At 43.4% G+C, this 20,965-nt stretch overlaps 1 protein-coding gene across 3 annotated transcripts in view; it reads left to right on the forward strand.

The window, feature by feature from the left end:
- The window catches only part of LOC307207623 (connector enhancer of kinase suppressor of ras 2-like), a 331,548-nt gene that overhangs the window by 136,089 nt on the left and 174,494 nt on the right, over nt 1-20,965 (forward strand). For all 3 annotated transcript variants that reach the window (XM_079961622.1, XM_079961621.1, XM_079961620.1), the window contains exons 4-5: nt 1,456-1,543; nt 18,676-18,717. In XM_079961622.1, coding sequence (XP_079817748.1) covers nt 1,456-1,543; nt 18,676-18,717 — 130 coding nt within the window. The remainder of the gene's footprint in view (nt 1-1,455; nt 1,544-18,675; nt 18,718-20,965) is intronic.

Below are 20,965 nucleotides of genomic sequence, written 5' to 3' on the forward strand. Positions count from 1 at the left end.
CACCCCACGACTCTGCACCTCCCAACAATTCTTGAGTCTATTATTTGCAGCAAGGGTGGGGAACCCTTGGCTCTCCAGATGTTGCAGATGGACTACAACTCCCAGCAAGCATGGCCAATGACATGGGATGGTGGGAGTTGTAGTTCAGCAGCATTAGAGGGCCTCAGGTTTCTCCACACCTGCTTTGCAAGCATAAACATAAGGATCAGTCTAACCCTATATTGTGATTGGGTCTCCAAGGCCCCAACTTTTCAGTCTGAATTTCATCGTATGTGTGTACACCGTGCCTCATTTATGTTTGTTTATACTTACTGAAATTAGTATTCCACTTAACTGTAATTAAAACTTCTAAGCAGTTTGCAAAGAACTATAGGTAAAGGTAAAGGTACCCCTGCCCGTACGGGCCAGTCGTGACAGACTCTGGGGTTGTGCGCCCATCTCACTTAAGAGGCCAGGGGCCAGCGCTGTCCGGAGACACTTCCGGGTCACGTGGCCAGCGTGACATTGCTGCTCTGGCCAGAGCCAGAGCCAGAGCCAGAGCCGCACACGGAAACGCCGTTTACCTTCCTGCTGGTAAGCGGTCCCTATTTATCTACTTGCACCCGGAGGTGCTTTCGAACTGCTAGGTTGGCAGGCGCTGGGACCGAGCAGCAGGAGCGCACCCCGCCGCAGGGATTCGAACCACCGACCTTTCGATCGGCAAGCCCTAGGCGCTGAGGCTTTAACCCACAGCGCCACCTGCGTCCCTGCAAAGAACTATAAACGGAGACTATACCCTGCTAACTTAGATTGTATTGGGAGACTGCTTATTTCAAACATTATCTCCCCACTCACACACTCTCTGCCCTCCTTCCTGCACATGTGTATTCAGAATAAATTCTTACTGAATTCAATGGGATTTACTCCCAGGTACATATGTGTATACATTTGCATACTATCCCATATGTGGATAGTTAACATTCCTGTTGCATTATATTTCCTCATGCAGGGGAATTTTTTTAAGTGCAGGTGCTTTCAGTCTTTTCTTTTTTTTCTTCTTCCTCTCAAACACTTGGAAGACTGTGTCATGTGCCCATTTGAATGTATGGACTGAATATTTTTAGCGCAAATGTCAAAGAATAAACACAGGACCCTCTGTTGCTTTCACAGAGCTTTGTGAAAGTCTTGTGAAAGAATGTGCACGGTCCCATTTTTAATAATTACAGTGCAAGAAGCCAAGATCAATGTAGGCAGTTGACTAGGTCTTGTAGAACCTGCCCTTTCTTTGGCCTATTAATAGTTTGGCATATTTCCATTAATACAGTGCAAAATTGTACAAAATCAGTGTGTACATGCTCATTAGTCAGACTCTCCTTATAGGAAATATGAATAGTGCATAGCATTAGACTGATTACCGGAACTGTAAATGTGAAGACTCCTAACTTGCTTTCTCTTTAAATCCCCTATTCTTAATAGGTCTCCATTTGTCAGTGTGACAGAATACTCACTGCTGAAAAATAACATTGTTCAACTGTGCCTGGAACTAACAACCATAGTGCAGCAGGTAAGAGCTAGTTAATCTTCTACTAAATTACTCTGCACAGCTTTTGTTGCACTTAGGCAAAGCAAGGAACATCAAAGCAGTGGTTTCCAGCAAAAATGGGTTTCTTCAGCTTACAAAGCCTGACCCTTAAATGTTTCTATGGTTTAAACCACAGGAATTACAGAACAAATAAAAAAATTCCTTCCAGTAGCGCCTTAAAGACCAACTAAGTTAGTTCTTGGTATGAGCTTTCGTGTGCATGCACACTTCTTCAGTGTGCATGCACACGAAAGCTCATACCAAGAACTAACTTAGTTGGTCTTTAAGGTGCTACTGGAAGGAATTTTTTTATTTGTTTTGACTATGGCAGACCAACACGGCTACCTATCTGTAACAGGAATTACAGAGTTCAAGAACATATTCCAACCAGGCAAAAATACTGAAGGAGAATGCAATAGAAGACCCATAGGAGAACAAAGCTTTGGGAGAGGGTGTGTGATTCAGAAGGTGGTGTGGTGCAGGACTGTCTCAAGAGTAGACAGGATTGGAGGGCCGCATTTGCCCCCCCCCCCCCCCCGCTTAGCCTGAGGTTTCTCAAAAACAATACCCCCCACAAAAGGCCACAGATTGTTTAATTAGCCAAAGGCCTGGGAGAAGAGGAATGTTTCTCCCTAGTTCTTAAAGACACCATTAAAGACATAACGAAGACACCAGGTGAGCCTCCACTTCCAACATCGTTGAAAACTTTCTACAACTAAAGCCACATTACAGAATTATAATTGAATCAGTTCACAATATGTAATAATGACGGAAATACAAAGTGCCATACCACCCAAAAAACTCCTAATTCATGGAATAGCTTCATCATTTGTCCATTTGCTGACCTTTCCTTCCCTAGAAATCACACTTCAAAACTCACCTTCGCAGCGAAGCTTTTGGATAAACTCAATGACCCCCATATCCTACTGAAGGGATGAGGAACCCATGGCTCTCTAGATGTTGGTGGACCTCAACTCCCATCAACTTTGACCTGAGGCATAGTGTGGGTGTGTGGTGCCGTGAGTATCATGGCCCCAGGCACAATTTTGAGAGGGGGCACCCACAGGCACCCACTCAGCAGGCACCTTCATTGGAGCCTGGCTCTGCACCCGAAGAACCTGCACCAGGCCTGAGCCAGGGGAGGATAGCAGGCGAGTGGGCGGCAGCACAGCTGCCCACCCTCCTTGGCTGCAGCATACCTTGCACCCGGTGGCAGTGGCTCTGACGCAGGGGGTCACTTCTGACTCAGCAGTGGAAAGCAGCTCTCCTTGACCGTGGCGAGGCATGCCCGGCTCAGTGGCTCCATCACCAGGTCAGGTCAGTGGAGAGAAGGGGAGTCAGTGGCAGTGCTGCCACTCACTCTCCTTGACTGTGAGGCACTGCTGAGTCATGTCTGACCCGGTAGTGGAGTGCATCCTACCCTGATCCCAGTGAGGTGTGCCCAACCGCAGCAGCTCCACCTCCACCACTGGGTCAGGACTGACCTGGTGACGTAGAGCAGGGGGACAGTGAACAGCAAAGCTGCCATCTGCTCTCCTCGGCCACGGCCTGGCTGTTGCAGCTCTGCTGATGGGTCAGGCCTGACCCAGCAGTGGCAGGCAGGAGGGGAGTGGGCAGCAGCTTCCCCACCCCTCTTCTACCCTGAACTGCAGGGCTCGGGAGGGTGCCCTCTGTGCCCCGCCTTGGGGGGGCGCCCTGCTCGCTCACCTCAGGCAGCGCGGGCGTACACTCTGCCGCTGTCTCTGACTGTTAGCCATGGTGGCTGACACTGGGGGGAGAATGGAGCTTTCATCTCTGTCTTCCAACAACTTTTAGCCTGTCTCCTAGCAAATGCTGTCTGAGGCAGCCACCTCATTTTACCTAATGGTAGGGCTGGGCATGTTATATGTTGTTTGTCCCATATCTATGGCTAATTTAGTCTGCTGAGTGCCTCTAAGCATAAGAGAGGAAGAAAATTATATATTTCTGTCCATCCTCTTCACAGTTTTCATCATTCTATAAACCTATATCCCATGTCCTCCCTTGCCTATGTTTTTCCTCATCGTAACCCTTTGGCCTTAAGTAAATGATTCTATTGTTTAATTAACCATCTGACTACCTGAGTTTGGGCTCTTTTCTAAGCCGTTCACAGACTGCCTTTATACATTTGGGGAGAAAGCTCCGTCTAACCAATCTCTAATTTAAATGAGGTGGGTATAGAAAGCAAATAGATTTTTCTGTTGTGTGATATGAATCCCCAATCAATCTGGGCAAAGAATGCTTTGTGTTATCAAATAGAAAACCATCAGATTTCTCTGCCCAGGCCTGGTCTGTTCTTTGAAATTAATTCATTCCACTCTACAAAACAGAAAAAATTTCAGATACACTCCACAACTGAAGGCCTTTATTCTCTGACCTGAAATAATTAGGTTTGCTGCTAAGGAAATTTGAGTTGCCTTTCTGATGCATAAATTAAAAGGAATGATGTTTGATTGGCATCGTTAGCTCAAAAGCCCAGCTGCGATTGATTTATCCTCTTGGTGTTTGAGAGTTAAATGGAAGCCACGTCTTCTAAAATGGATATTCCATTTGAAGTATGTTCATCTAGTACAGGCAGTGTGTGTGTGTGTGTGTGTGTGTGTGTGTGTGTGTGTAAAAGAGAGAGAATTGCCTTGGGGTCCAGACGGGCAAGCTGATTGAATGCCTTCCCTTGCTACAGAAATGAAAACTTCAAAGGCATACTTGACCATCAAGTGTATAGAGAGAGAGCCTTCCATATTTTTGTGCTCCTTGGATGATTGGACTGTGCCTCCGTAATTTCAGTTTTTGTAATCTTTCTGCATCAGAAGTGTGGGCGAGTTTCACGTTTTTGATAGCTGGGGAACCCAGAATCACCAACTGAAGTCCTTCCATCCCAACCACCATACCTTACTTATTTACTAGCTGGTTACTTTAATTACAATATTTACACACACACACACACACACACCATCTTTCTACATTTTAAAAATAAAATGTAATCTTTTCATAAATGGGTGGCACAGGTGGTGACCATTTCACGCAGGGGTTCATTCCCATTCCCAGGGGTTCATTTGTGTGTAGGCAGAGCACACATAAGCATGCCCCACCCCCCACCCCACACCCATTCTGCCCTCTTTCTGGTCCAAAAGGACCCATGCATTGGTGATTTTGTGTCAGTTGGACACGCTTAAAATGGTTGTCCACACTTACTTTTTGTCCCACTCTTTCCAGGCACAGATCCACACTTTCCAAGTCTTGGTCTGAACATTCTTTTTTTTGCCCTGGAGTTTCCCCCGCGAAATCCCACTCTTTAAAGCTGAAGTGCAACAAACAGCAATGCAGGTTTTCCATGGATTGCCATTTGCTCTAATTCAGCTTTAAAGAGCAGGTATTCACAGTGGAAGCTACGGAGCAAAAAGAAAAAAAGGGGGGAAAGGCTGCTTGGACGTGGAGCTTTAAATTGTGAGCTATAAATGTGGATAGGCCCTAATTTCAGACCCATTGAAATTAATGGATGTAACTTAGTCATGCTCATTAATTTCAGTGGGTCCATTCTGAGCAACATTCCGTTGACTGCCACTCATAATTTCCAAGGTGGTTTATAAAAATGAAAAAGAGTTGCCAATACAAACCAATATAAAGTTTTTTTAAAAAAGCAGAACAATAATGACACCTAATTGCCAAGACCAAACTGTTGATAGTCTAGGATGCTGGTTGCTTATTACTCTAGTGTTATGAAATCTGCATTGATTACATTTCCAGGTTCATTTCCAGGTTCTGGTTCTTAAATGCCTTGGGATGTGCTTATTTGAAGGACTTCCTCCCCTACCACCCCCAGACATTTGCATTCCTCCATGGACTGCCTGTTCTCTTCAGGTCCTGCTCTGAAGTTGCTCCTTTGCCAGCTGAAGTTTTGCTCTCACACCCATGAAAAAAGGTTCGAGATGCAACATGCATGGCGAAGAGGTATTAATTGGCTATATTTCTTTAAAACATAACCTATCCGCAGAAACTGGTTAAGCAGATTAGCTAAATCACAGTAGTCTGAGCAGGAAAGAACCAAGAACATAAGCAGAGCCCTGCTGGATCAGACCAGTGGCCCATCCTGTTCTCCACAAGCAGGACCTGAGCACAATGACCCTCTGCTTACCTGCAGCTCCCAGCAGCTAGTATTGAGAAGCATACAGGGCTACCTCTGGTTGCGTACTTAATTTGTTCCTGAGGTCTATTCTTAACCTGAAACTGTTCTTAACCTGAAGCACCACTTTAGCTCATGGGGCCTCCCGCTGCCACTGCGCCGCCGGAGCACGATTTCTGTTCTCATCCTGAAGCAAAGTTCTTAACCTGAAGCACTATTTCTGGGTTAGCAGAGCCTGTAACCTGAAGCGTCTGTAACCCGAGGTACCACTGTACTGCCTCCAACAGCAGTGATGCAACAAATCCATTGTGGCTATTAGCCATTGGTAGCCTCATTCTTCTTCGTGAATTTGTCTAATCCTCTTTTAAAGCCATCCAAGGTGGTGGCCATCACTGTGTCTTGTGGGAGCAAATTTGCACCATGTGCAAAGGTGTTTTCTTTCGTCTGCCTTGAATCTTCCAGCATTCAGGTTCATCAGATGACCTCTGGGTCTCAGGTAATGAGAAGGGAGAGAATTACTCCCTATTCACTTTCTGCACAGCAGGTATCATCTTTGTCATGTCCCCCATTAGTCCAACCAGGCAGGGCAGCATTACATACCTGCCTCCCCTGTGCCTTGTGTCTCTGTTGGTTACTGAGAGGGTGAGGCAGCAGAGAACTCAATGCAGAGTGAGTGCAGCAGCAGGAGTATCAGATTCAGCATTCAGCATTCAGCATTCAACATTCAACATTCAGCTTCACTGGCTGAAATCCCCATTCTAATGCTATTACGAGAGAGGAAGAAAAACTTTTCTCTTGCTACTTTCCCCATGAATTTATACACTTTTATCCTGCCACCTCTTACTTGCCTTTTCTGCAAACCAAAAAACTCCCTGTTGCCTTGATAATTTTGATTGCCATTTTATGTACAGGCAGCGACCATTTAGGTGAGTCCAATTGACGCATGATTGCCACCACATGTTTTCTTTTGGATCTGGAAGAGAAAAGAATGGGAGTGGGAAATAACAGCCTGGGGTGCTTATGTGTGCTCCACCGATGCATTTGGGTGCAGGAAATGATCGCTGCCTGTGTTCCAAATTAGTTATCCAATAAGTGGTGGCGGGGGGTAGGGAGAGATCTGATCCTTCCTCTCTCTTGGGCCACAATTGGGGCTCCTTCCCCACCAAATTCCTATTCAGCCCCCAAATAGGGTGAGTAGCAAAGCCTACACTGCGGAGTGAGGGAGGGAGGGCACTACCATAAAAGAAGGAAGAGGGTGGAGTGGGGCTAATTTAAGAAGCCTGGCAACGGCCCCTCCCTGGACTAAACAGTCTGCATGCCTAACCCTAGTCCTCCCCTGGGAGAAAGCATTGGAGACTTCTTTTCAGGAGAGGAGGGGTGCGGCAAATTCTCTACCACTTGAGACTGGAAAAGGCATAGTTGAGAGCAGTCACTTTTTGGTGATGTAACTAACTCAGTAGAATGTCCTCCCAGCACAGGGTGGGGGGAGCTGCCTAGCTCCTTTTCTTTTTGTTTTGGAGCACCAAGTGAAAACTTGGCTTTTCTCGAAGGCTTTTAGCACAGGCTGAGGCTCTTTCTGCTAACTGGAGGCTGAAATCTCTCTCTCCCCCCCCCATTTTCAAGGGATAATTCATTCTCTCCAGATGTGAGGGGATTATCTGATTATTTTGGGGGCAGAATATGAGTTTCACAAATTTGTGTATGAGTGGAGGGTTTGGGTTATCTCATTTGTACATGGCGGACACCAGGCCAGCCATTGAGCTTCCTGGCTGAGTGGGGGATTTGAACTCTAGTCTCCCATGTCCTAGTCTGACCCTTTAACCACAGGAGCACTCTGGTTCACACCGCATAAATGTTTCACCAATCATTTTGACATCTGAAAGTCAGGGATTATCCACACTTCTACTTGTCCTGTGCCTAGAAGTGGAAACCGCTTTCCCCTGGAAAATCTGTTCTTAAATGCTAAATCAAAGCAAACAGCACTCTGCAAAAAACCTGAATGCCATTTGTTCCAATCCAGTGCTAAACCATAATAATAATAAAGATAATAATAAAGATGATGATGATGATAATAAAAAATCATCTCTTGGGTAACACCATCTTGTATAGGTGCTGTTCCTTGCTTCCCTGCATGTTGGGATTGCACTGCTGAGTTATTTAATTTTACAAACGGCCTTTTGGCTTTACTCCAATAAAGCTGAATTACCAAAGAGAAATAGGAACCCCAGGAGAGGAGAGAAACAGACAAAAAACAGCCAGAACTGCAGTTTTGTATAGCTTAATAAAGCTTACCAAACTAAAGATGATTCCCCACAACCAAAATTAGACAATGCTCCCAAGATAAACATTTGTTACCCGTAGCATGTTGTTTGATTTAATGTTTGTAATTTCTAAAAATACTGTAGACATTTCTTATCTTCCCCCACCTTTTCTTCCTTTAAAAAAAATTCCTCATTTTACTAACAAAAAAACAAACAAAAAGCAACCATTCTTTCCATTACATTGCAGGTTGCATACAATGTTGAATTACATGCTCACACTTTCTTTTCTCCTTTTCATATCGTAGAACAAATATTGTACAAAGCCCTGGTGGGGGGAGGTGTCTTCTAGTAAGTAAATGGGGATTCTTCATACTTCCAGATTAATAATAATAATAATGGAATTTATTGTATGTTGTTGTTGTTGTTTTTATTTATTATCTATCCCCTCCTCCTCTCACCCTGATTTCAGGGAAGATGACAACACTTTAAAATGCAACATTAGAAAAATGTTGCAAATTACTGTCATGGACTGACAGGACATGGAGGAATAGTGGAAGGCACTAGCTGGGGAACTCCCAAGGGAAGAAGAACCCAGGGGCTGGTGGTGGTCAAAGGGAGAAGACGAGGAAGAAGAGCTGTTGGATGTTGAAAGCCTAATTGGACTTAGTGAGCTGGGAGAAGCTGTGGCAGAGAGAGGCCCCAAATCTGAAGCTGACGCAAGAGGAAGGTGGTCAAGAGGCAGGGATGAGTCAGGCTGGCGAAGAAGCCAGGGTGTCCCCTACTCCTGCTGTGATAAGCTCCCTTTCCCCCAGGACTAGAATAGGTATGAAGAGGGAGGAGCTGAGATGGGCATGCCAGTGGAGTCTCAGATTGCTTGGGAAGGACCTGGGAGAGATTTAGATAGCTGTGGGAAGGCAGGAAGCTTCAGTCTCCACAACTGCCTCATAGGGGCAAGGCCTACTGAGGAGAGTAATTATGCTCGTTAGGCCAGGCTCCCCTGAGCAGCCCTTGCTTCTTTATCTGTGCTGAATCTACAGGGCTTTGTTCTATTTTAGGTGAGAAGCCTTCAGGTACTTGTTTGAAAAGACATATCTGTTTGAGCAAATCATTGCTCCATGTTGAACATCCATGTCAATGTGGGATAGCAGGTAGCGTATTAGACTAGGACCTGTGAGATCAGGATTCAAATCCTCCCTTCACAAGATGGTTGTGAGAATAAAATGGAGAGGGGGATAACTGTAGGGAACCTTGAACTCCTTGGAAGAAAAAAAAGATGGAATATAAAAGTAATAATAATACAAAATGAAGTAATTTTTCAGCAACCTTAATGAACTGTATTTGTAGAAGAGACACAACCCTAATTATAATATTGTTCAGTACAGTATTGTAAAGGAACACTGACTAGCATCCAGTGCAGGGCTAAGTAACTGTCCCATCAGCACAAAGACTTCTGCTTGCACAACACTTTCCCCCGTCTCCTCTGCGGGGGGCCCCTGGCCCCCACACCCTAGAAGGGTTAGGGGACGCACAAGAGCAGGTTTAGGGGGCACACAGGCAGAAGAATGAGGAGAAAGTCCTCTTGTGCACACATAAATTATTGTTCTGATGAGATACAAGCCTTGCTATCAACTCCTGACTGCTGCCAGCTAGGAGTTGGAAAAGATGTGGTTCTGGTTAATGAGAGTGTGAAAAGCAGGAGCAGAGGCTGAATGGGTCAATTGGAGATAACCAGGGGCACTAATGTGGATTTAGCAGATTGCCTAATGAGGAATAGTGCTCTGGATTTTTGAGCATGACAGTTGATCAGGCCCTACTTAACCGTAATTCCTCCATTATTAAAGTTAACCATCCTGTTAAGCTCTATATCAACAGAGTAATAACAAAAATCCCAAATATTTTCTATCACTCAACATATAACTAAGTTTCAGGGCACAGTTCTAAGGCTGGATGAGAAGTAGGTCATATAAATAATATAATGATTACTCAAGTCAAAGCATTTTTTACCCAGATGAATGTTAATTTCACAATTGCCGCTAGAGTTTTAAAACCATACAGCTTGTATTAAAATTGCTGTTAGATTTTTTTTATCAAAAAAAAAAAGACATTGCAGGTTTCCCTTATGATAATGATTTTCCTTTCTTTTCTTTTTTTGAAAAAAAGAGGGGAGAGTGAAACCCTTTGCAAGGTAGCACACCCCCAAAAAGCCAAATTCAATGCCAGAGGCTGATTGCCTCCTAGTCACTGTGCAATTATATCAGATCTCTTTGGCTTGAAAGAAATCTTCTGACATTTCAGCTTAAAGAAGAGAAAAATCTAAAGAAGTCGCTGAAGGGGAGATCTTGTGGAATGCTAGACTTGAAGCAGATAACTTGGCAGGTAGAGAATTTTGGAATAATCCTTCGGGTGACAAGCCAGATTTTTCTCAGAGAAGCTGTTTTTATTTCCCACAAAAGCCTTTTGTAGGCAAGGCATGTCACATTTGGTTAATACAGGGGAGAGTCAACAGCATTGTACAATTTGCTTCTATTCTCATCCAATGAAGGCTGTGATTTATTTACTTCCTTAAGTATTTTTTAATCATTACATCAGTTCATGGGATACACCTTCAGTGAGTGAATGTCTGTTGTGGAGAGCTCCACACACATTCATGCCTTCATGTAGGTTATCTACATACAGCTGTTGCTGTGTGGGTTCTCTCGTTGTGACTAAGGACCCCAATTCAGCTTAAGTGAGATGGGCGCACAACCCCAGAGTCTGTCAAGACTGGCCCGTACAGGCAAGGGTACCTTTACCTTACCTTAAACAAACAAAGCAGGACTACAAATTCCACCCCACTAAAAGAGGCGACAATATCCTTTAACATGTGGTGCAGATGTGTTATATATTCTGCAGTATATATTCCAAAGTGCTGGAAGGTACGTGAACAAATGGTAACCTTTTTTTAAAAAATTGAAAAACTAAATGCAAGAGCATGTACAATAACATCTTCAGAAGTGCTCCTGTTCAGAGTTCCAGGCGTCAGCCTCTGTGCCTCCCCGTTTAGCTTTATGGACTCCAGGCTGTTGGAATAGGCTTGTTTTAAGGACTTCTACAACTTTCACCAGCGAGAGGCAGTGGAAGACAGGAGTGCCTGGCGTGCTCTGGTCCATGGGGTCACGAAGAGTCGGACATGACTAAACAACAAACAACAACAACAACTTTCACCATTGCTACCATCCTTCGCAACTGTCTGGCCTCCCCCTCACTATTTCTCATCCTTGATCCTTGTTCAGAATTTACATATATGATTAGCAGCACTATAGGAGACCTTCAAATCTCCAAGTCTGCCTCTAGTTATTATACTGGGTGAATGTCTTGTTCCTTTCCTTAGGCGGTCCAGGAATTCTCATCATTAGTTTCCTCTTGGGGCTTAAGGTTGCCTCTGCAGCTGCTACTCAAATTCTCTTTCTTCTGCTGCCTGCTTTATCCAGCATGGTTTGGGTGCCTCACACAGAGTTCTTGGTTGTAGCTGCTCCTCTGTCATTGTGGCCATCTCTGTATTTCTTCTGTTTTTCCTATGACAATATGGTAAAGTGATTTCTCTTGGTGCCGCCATTTCTCTTCCTTCAGCCGATCTTCCATTCTTCATGCTAGCAGAGCCAGAGTTTTCCCAGCATCTCCCCCCAGCCATGCCACATCATTTCTGGCCTGACTGCGTTTACACCTGCCTGGAACAGACCTAACATGGAATGGAGGTTGTACACAACCACAACCACCTCCAGGCAGTTCAACCGACCACTCCAAAAGCCTCTGAAGATTTTTTTTGATATTTTTTTTTTATTTCTTGACTGGAATGGATGATTGCTCTTCAAATGATATGTCTGCAGATGGACATCCAGGGATCTCTACAGCAGGACAGGGGCACCTAGTGGTCAGGAATAGGAAGGTGTGTGCTTGGCTTTCTCCCTACCACAGTTACAGAATCAGTATAATCTGGACCAGATCAATGCAGTGAAGCAGGTTCAAGTTCAGATTCCACCCATCTTTCTCTTTGTGTGACCTTCAGCCAGTCATCACCTCTTGGCCCAGCTTACCCAACCTCATTGTAGGACAAGCAGGATAAAAAGTGTAATCAGTAAAGAACAAATAAATATTCAATCCGGGCTGCATAATTTTCCACGTGCAGCATGAAGGCAACGAAACACATCTGGAGATACAGTTTAAGTGAATACATATTAGAGGAAATTATGTGTGTTCCGATATGTAATTGCAAAGGTAACAGTGGCTACATCAAGTACATCTCTTTGGAGCTGAAATAAAAGCATTAATGCACCTGAGCCTTCCTGACCACTTATATTAATGCACATGAATGGTAAAGATAATTCTATGCGCAGTTCACTAAGAAGTGAAAGTGGTTGTTAGCATTATTATTTCCATTCTCCCTGGCCAGCTTTGTTTAGCAGAATATGATTTGAAGTGGTATTTATATTTTCTTTCTGTTTGGCTTCTTTGCTAGATTTCCGGACAGAGTAAGAAGGCTTACAAGTGAGCAAACAAAATTAAGCAGAAATTGCAGAGATGTCCCTATGTGACTCTGGGCTGGTGTATCTATATGAATGTATGATTGTGTACGTGCACAATGAGAGGGGACTGAACCAGTGTACAAGATAAATGAGAATATTTTGACCATAATGCCAACTATGTGCATATCAACATGACCTTATCATGAACAGAACACAATCTGGCAAGCTTTATTGTCCCATGGCTTCTGTTCATTTCAGTGACGTTAGAGTGGGAAGATTCATTGGTGCAATGAAAAGAAGATATGTAGCTCATTTCTACAGTTATGCATAGGTAGGCTCAGAAAGCATGACTAGCCCATTGTTTGATCCAGTCAGGCTTGCAGGCACTTGATGTGAGCATTTTCAAAAGCCTCCAAGATGCTAGCATTTAATAGTGACCTCCCACGCCTCTCCATTCCCCAATATCATATGTCAAGGACTTTGAGTCTGGCAAAGCAAGAAGTTTAGAAAGTGGTGGCAACTGCTTCCGGGATTCTAGAGGAGCATCTTTCCCTACTGGGCATGGGGTTGTCAGTCTCGGAATCCCCTGTAGGAAAATGATACTATTCACATCATTTCCACTAGTGTTGTTTCCCCAGTCTAGTCCTATCTCTGACTGGGGTCTTTGCTGTGTAGGGTCTTAGGAATCAACCATGGCCACCTCCACCACTTTCCACTTTGCCAGCCATGGTCATTCTTGACCTTTGGGAATGCGGAGGTAGGAAGAGGTAGAGGATGAATCTTACAAGATTGAATCAAGCATTGCCTGGCACACCCTGCTCATGGAGCAGGGCTCTGCTTGACCCAGTCTTGGCACAATAAAGCACAACCTTTATTTTTCAAGTGCCTCTACATGAGTGATCGTGGTGTCTCTAATACAGCCTTCAGAGGCAAAAGTGGCAGAGCAGTGAGTGTGAATTTTACCTTTGTACAACAGGGTAGCTTCTACACACACTCCTGTAGCTCATCTCTATGCTCCATCTATGCTAACAAGGAGCATTTCAGAGTTCAAGGGCACATTCCACCAAGTCAAAACACTCAAGAGAGGCACAAAGTGAGGCCAGTGAGGGGTGTGGTCTGGGGGAAGCAGGTGTGCTTGGGAAGGGGATGTGGCCTTTTGAAAACATACAAGGGCCAGATGGAGATGCGTGAAAGGTCGCATTTGACTCCTGGGCTTGAGATTCCCCATCCCTGTTTTACATGAATTGCTAGGAAAGACTCCGTCTGAAACTCTGGAGCATCATATCAGTCAGTGATCTGACTTGGTTTGAAGCAGCCTCCTATGTTCATGAAAGGACACAGGTGGCACTGTGGGTTAAACCACAGAGCCTAGGACTTGCCGATCAGAAGGTCAGCGGTTCAAATCCCCGCGACGGGGTGAGCTCCCGTTGCTCGGTCCCTGCTCCTGCCAACCTAGCAGTTCGAAAGCACATCCTCTGGCGGGAAGGTAAATGGCATTTCCGTGCGCTGCTCTGGTTCACCAGAAGCAGCTTAGTCATGCTGGCCACATGACCCGGAAGCCGTACGCCGGCTCCCTCGGCCAATAAAGCAAGATGAGCGCCACAACCCCAGAGTTGGCCATGACTGGACCTAATTGTCAGGGGTCCCTTTACCTATGTTCATATAGGTAGGGACGCAGGTGGCGCTGTGGGTTAAAGCCTCAGCGCCTAGGACTTGCCGATCGAAAGGTCGGCGGTTCGAATCCCTGCGGCGGGGTGCGCTCCCGCTGCTCGGTCCCAGCGCCTGCCAACCTAGCAGTTCGAAAGCACCTCCGGGTGCAAGTAGATAAATAGGGACCGCTTACCAGCGGGAAGGTAAACGGCGTTTCCGTGTGCGGCTCTGGCTCGCCAGAGCAGCGATGTCACGCTGGCCACGTAACCCGGAAGTGTCTCCGGACAGCGCTGGCCCCTGGCCTCTTGAGTGAGATGGGCACACAACCCCAGAGTCTGTCAAGACTGGCCCGTACGGGCAGGGGTACCTTTACCTTTTACCTTTATGTTCATATACTCACGAAATACTCAGGTAGGACTTACTATAAATCTGAATGGGATAATAGTAATTATTATCATATTTATTATTAGTTTTTTTCTAACTTTTTTCACCAAAGTGACTCAGAACAACTTAGAGAAGCAAACATTGAAAATAAGAGCAATCTATATTATCTGTTACGTTTTGTAGCCAGTCCGATTCATGAGGACAACTGCTGGCACAATTGCAAAGCTAATCAGGGTCCAGTATGGTTTCAAATTGGATGGGGGACTTCATGCTGAGATTCCTGCATTGCAGAAGGTTGGACTAGATGACCCACTCTGCAATTCTATGATTCTGTGCCAAATTTATTCTGGCAACAATCCACAGATTCTCAACTAGGCTTTAATATTTCATTTAAAAGCCCCAACATTATCATGGGCAGGCCCCAAAGAATATTGTAACTACAGAAAATCGGCATTTTGTTTAATTGCCAGCATGTATTAGATCCATAATAATACATTTTGCGCTATTTAGCTAAAGTATAACTGTTGACATAATATGATACACACAAACACACACACCTAAATTCATTTGTGTATACTTACAAATATAGGGTTTTTTTTCAAACTTCTGTGATTTTGTATCAGTCGATTTTCTCTTTCATATCTGAGTTTTTGAGTTCTGTAATTTCAACTATAAAGTGACACTATCCTGAACACAAGCCTGGCCTGCAACCAATACCTTGGAAGGAATGCTGCAACAGTCCCTCTTACCTGGGAGTCAGCTCCACTGAACTTAATGAGACTTATATTTGAGTAGACATATATGGAATTGCACTGTTAATCTCATTACTGCACTGTTAATCTCATTATTTTCAATGGAGTTTATTTCCGCATGAGGAGTTAGCGTCCCAGATGGTGCTTCAAAGGATAAAATTGACAATTTGGACAAAGGCATATATTTATGCAATTGATTGTGATTAAATGGCTTTCTCAGTGTAATGTGCAAACCACTGATCTGGATGTTTGATCTAGATGTTTGATTTTCTTATTTTGTCTTCGGGAGGATGCAAATCTCTGAAATAGTTCAGCCATTGCCAAGGTGTTTCAGAAAGTCTTCTATATCCGTAAAAGAAACCCCTCAGTACTAAGTTCCTGTATTGTAGCAAAATCATATTATCTTTTAGATTTTCATTACAGATGCATGTTATTGCAGGACAGGATCTTCAAATTAACAGGCTAGCAGATATTCACTAAATTTATCTGCTGTCAAAGCTTGCTAAAGAAAAAATGGGAGGAGGGGTCTTGCTTTTTAATTATGCAGTCGAGCATTAGCAAGGTAGACTTTTCAGGCGTTAGCTGCTCTCCAATAAAATACAGCAGTGATGGTGCACCTTAGGCCTGGGGGCCAAATGCAGGCCTCCAGGCTTATCTGTGTGGCCCCCATGACACTCCAGCCCACACCCATCCCCACTGACCCTTCTTCACACTTCTGGTGTTTTTGCCTGGCTGGAATGTGTCGTTGAATTCTAATAAATGCCTTTTGCTTACCTGAATGAAAAGTAGAGAAGGGGGTGTGTTTACATTCCTTACTCCACCCACTTTTGCTGCTGGTCCCTTCCACTACTGACATCTAGCCTTGAAAAGAAACTGGGAAGTAAATGGCTGGACTGCCAAACAGATAGCATTTCCCTCCAGCTATCTCTCTTTCACCAGGAATAATTCCCTGCTTTCCGGCATCTTCCCCAAATAATTCTCTCTATTTTCCTTTCCAGCTGATGTTGAGAGGGTACTATTTAAAAAGTGTCCAGCTGTCCCACCATGGCCTCCATCACGTCTCCAGAAAGTATAGGTTGCTAAAATGTTGCAGTGCACAAGTAGATCACTAGTGATCGAGGCCCCACTTATACATTAAAAGCAGTATCATGGGTTTCCCCAAATAATCATGGGAACTGTAGTTCATCAAAAGTGCTGAGAGTTGTTGAAAGATACCCTTTCTCCTTAGAGAGCTACAAATCCCAGAGTTATTTAGCAACCAATCTCTCTTCCCAGGAAGCACTGGGAATTCTGCCTCTATGTGTGGAATAAGGGGGCGGTGGCGGTTCTCCTAACAATTCTCAGTACCTTCAACAAGCTACAGTTCTCAAGATCCTTTGTGGAAAGCCATGAGGGATTAGATGAATTCATTGAGGCAGTTGATGATTACTTGCCATAATTGTCTATTAGCAGAGGCAGTATGTCTCTGAATAGCAGGTGCTTGGAAACACTAGTAGGGAGAGTGCTGTTGTACTTATGTCCCGCAGGTCGTGTGACTCACATGGGAGTCCAGCCCCAGAAGATTGTGTCCTGGTTTGGGGGCACTTTGTATTGGAGGATATGTGATTGGTCACAGTGACAACAGAATGCTGTACCAGATGGGCCTTTTTCTTGGCTCAGCAGGGTTCTTCTTACATTCTATTTCTAGATCAGAGCAGAGAACCAGAACTTTGCTAGAACGTTGCTCAAGTTTTCTGGTGGACACCATTCACACAACTTGTTGAGAGTTAAGAGCTGAAAGATGCAGTCTTTCAAGTGATGAGTGTGCATTGTGTATGGCAACCATTCCGACAAAAATGGGAGTGGATATTGTTGTTGTTTTCGGTCCACAAACAATACCTAACTGATGACTCCCCCACCTCCCACCCATCTGCATTGTGCTAGCTTTACATTGAAATTAATGGCTTCTGCATTGAAGTGAATGGTGTGAATAATGTAATAATAAGCAGCGTATCTTTTGTTGGAAGCCAAGCTGCGGCAGAACAGAAATAGTACTCAAACATGGGGCAGAAGGGAGATCAGAGCCTTCTTACACCCAAAATGTATCTATAGGCCAATGGCTGCAATTTACAAAATGTCATCTGTCTTTGGAAATGGGGAAGGGGCTGTGTTTTCCACACTGTTGCAACAACCCCCCCCCCCCCGGTTGTGTGAAAATGCATTTCAAACTAAATCAAACAAAGAAAATATATCCAGGCACAACTTCTGTGTCAGGAGCTCTGCTGGATCCCAGCCATTATAATTAAGCACCACAATATATTTTGTGATTCTTTGCAATCCTAACCAGTTTTGCAAGGGAACAAAGCTGACATTGGCACTCACGTCTATGCTGTGGAGCTGCCAAATACTTTAATTAGCCTGCATTTTGCTTATTCTGCAGGTAATTTTTTAAGGAGTCAATTAACAGAAATGTTTTTTGTCAGTATTTGTGGTCAGTTGAAATCTGTTGTTGATAATATTTAATTTGCATGTGGCCAGTAATTACGGTCAAACAGAGCTTTGTTCTAGCTAGTCTGAAGTTACATAGATGAATTAGTTCACTTAGTGCAGGCATGGCCAAAACAGCTGTTTTGGGACTACAACTCCCATCATCCCTAGCTAACAGGACCAGTGGTCAGGGATGATGGGAGTTGTAGTCCCAAAACAGCTGGAGAGCCAAGTTTGGCCATGCCTGACTTAGTGTCAACAGTGTATTGAGCTGACGGTTGTCATATTCTAGGGAGCAAATGTTATTCCTTTGTGTTTTTAAAATGTTATCCCTTTATGTTTTTAAAATCTCAGGATTCAAAATACTGCATGAAATATATACAGTTAGACTGGCCAACCATTTGAAGGTTGGGGCATCAGCTACCACATATTCCTTTCTGTTTGTTTATTCATTTATTTATTTATTAAATGCAATATTGTTTTAATTTAATATTTGTATGTTTCCTGGCTCTATATTCACATTTCTTCAAGTTTAGAGGCAGTTGTTGGGGAACACAAATAGGAGAGTCCTGTTGTGTACATGTCCTGATTGGCCAATGTAGGAACAGAATGCAGGATTCTTCCAGCCATTCTCTTTCTACATTCTTTTTCATTCATCTTGGTTGGTTTTTTCTCTTTGATGTGTATGATTAACCTCCTTTAATTGATAAAAGTTTGAACTGAAAGCATCTTTGTAAATTCAATGAACATTTAACCATATGAAAGAGAGGGGTTGTTGCTGTTTGCATCCCAGAAAGAGCAGGGAAAAGCTTCCGAGATTTTCTTATAAACCTTAAAAGCAATTTGAATCAGTCATGGCTAGAGTGGCACATTATTTTTCAAGGAGTTGTTAACATAGCTGAGGCAAAGTGGATTTCTAAGGATATTAAATACTGCTTCTCTCTCCCTCCTGTTGTTACAGGATTGCACAGTGTATGAAACAGAAAATAAAATTCTTCACGTGGTAAGTACACATTTTGACTTTTTTTTATGGATGTGCTTTGCACATGTCTGTCCCATATCCATGTTATAATCTTTTATATAGGATCTTATTTTTGTATTTATAACCCACCTTTCCTCCTTGGAGCCCAAGGGGGTGTACAAGGCTGTCCCTGTAACAATATTATCTTCACAGTTTAGTCTGAGAGACATTGTCACCCATTGTCATACATTGTCACCCAGTGAACTCTGCGTGGGCATTTGAACCTAGTTGCCCAAATTCTAACCCAACATACTAATTGCTGTCACACAAATCCAGGTTGTGTGTGTGGCTGAACCGAACAGAGTTTGTGATAGAGGTAAGTCTCCCCCTGCTTTATCCTGTCTGTTCCCTGGAATGGTCCTTTTTTCAAGATATGCCTTGCCTGAGCTCGCAGAACCATACAATAGAGAGTATGTATAGCTGAAGGAGTATTGTTCAGTCAGGACATCGACATCTCACTCCAGGGGCCTTCTGGCAGATCTCTTACTGCGAGAAATGAAGTTACAGTGGAATGCCCTCCTGTCAGATGTCAACCTTCAGGAATACATCTGAAGGTAGCACTGTATCTGGAAATTTCTAATGTTTGATTTTGTAGAATTGTAGAGTTGGAAGGGACCACAAAGGTCATCTAGTCCAACTCCCTGCAATGCAGGAATCTTTTAGAGGCTTGGACACATGACCCTGAGATTAAGAATCTCATGCTCTACTGACTGAACTATCCCTTCAGTCATGTTTCACTACATTTTTTTTATATTCTGTTGGAAGCCGCCCAGAGTGGCTGGGGCAACCCAGTCAGATGGGCAGGGTATAAATAATAACATCATCATTATTATTATTATTATTATTATTAATCTGGGGTTATATAAACTCATAAGCTTAGCTGGAGTGACGGGATTCAGACAGTACAGTGGAACCTCATGTTATATATGCTTCAGGTTACAGACGCTTCAGGTTACAGACTCCACTAACCCAGAAATATTACCTTGGGTTAAGGACCTTGCTTCAGGATGAGAACAGAAATCGCGCAGCAGCAGTGCGGCAGCAGCGAGAGGCCCCATTAGCTAAAGTGGTACCTCAGGTTAAGAACAGTTTCAGGTTAAGAACAGACCTACAAAAGTAATTAAGATATTAACCTGAGGTACCACTGTACCACTGTGTAGCTGCTGTTGAGCCCATCTCAGCCTGAGATCCGCTCATCCCAGTAGACCTTTGTCTAAATCTTTGTCCTTGTAAGTTGAACCCACTGATTGAAGATCTTTGCTCTGGAGCAAAAGATTTGTATATCATCTGAGTGACAGCCCTTCAAACATGGCTGTCACATGGTCGGTTCATCAAGCCTCTCACTATCTGGAAGTAAGGCCCATTGGACATGGTGTATGTTAATATGCGCCGGAAGAGGCTTCAGAGCCCTTGTTTGATTTGAACCACTTTTAAAATAAATAAGAAGAATTGAGAATCTGGTGCAGTGATGACAAAAATTCAGCCTGGCAAATAAGTATACTAAATTCACCCAATTGCCAATGTTAGTGATCTGCTGTATATCTGAGGGTCTGAAATAATAATAAATAAATCTGGTAATAATAAATCTTTCTTCCAATTATCATTATTTAAAATACAATACAATACAATAAAATAAAATAAAATAAAGGAAGTGGATGTTTCTACCTAAATGTATGAAGTGAAAAAAGTCCTACCTTGTTCACTTTCCAGCTCTCTTAATGATGGATTTTACCATAGTATTTAATGAAAAAGATACTCAGACTTAAAAAAATAATGATACATTTTGATTGTTGTCATTCCTCTGGACAAAATTTCATATTTTTTTGTGCACGTGGAATAAGAGGAGGTTCTTCATTTTTTGAATCTTGTTTAAAATTAGCAAACTGCTGCTTTGAAATAATCTTTAGGGCTACCTTTTGTAAAAAAAGAAAAAGAAAAGAAATTCATTTCTTTTAAGCAAAGATGTATAATTAACTTTGTAGGCAGTCTACATTTCCACTAAGCTATAGTAAATGTCACTTTATTAAAAACTCAATATAGGTTTTAAATCAATATTGACTGCCAAGTGGTTTCAAAGGAGATGTTGTAACCATTTGGCTATTTATAGAATGGTTTTTAAAACAAAAACCCTAAACCCTATTGATGCATCATGTTAATTATTATAGTCTTGTGTGTCAATAACTCACAGTGGGATTGCAGTTCTTTATAGATTATGCTAAGGGTAGTTTTT

This window comes from Podarcis cretensis (assembly GCF_951804945.1).
Source record: "Podarcis cretensis genome assembly, chromosome: Z".
Classification (NCBI taxonomy): domain Eukaryota; kingdom Metazoa; phylum Chordata; class Lepidosauria; order Squamata; family Lacertidae; genus Podarcis; species Podarcis cretensis.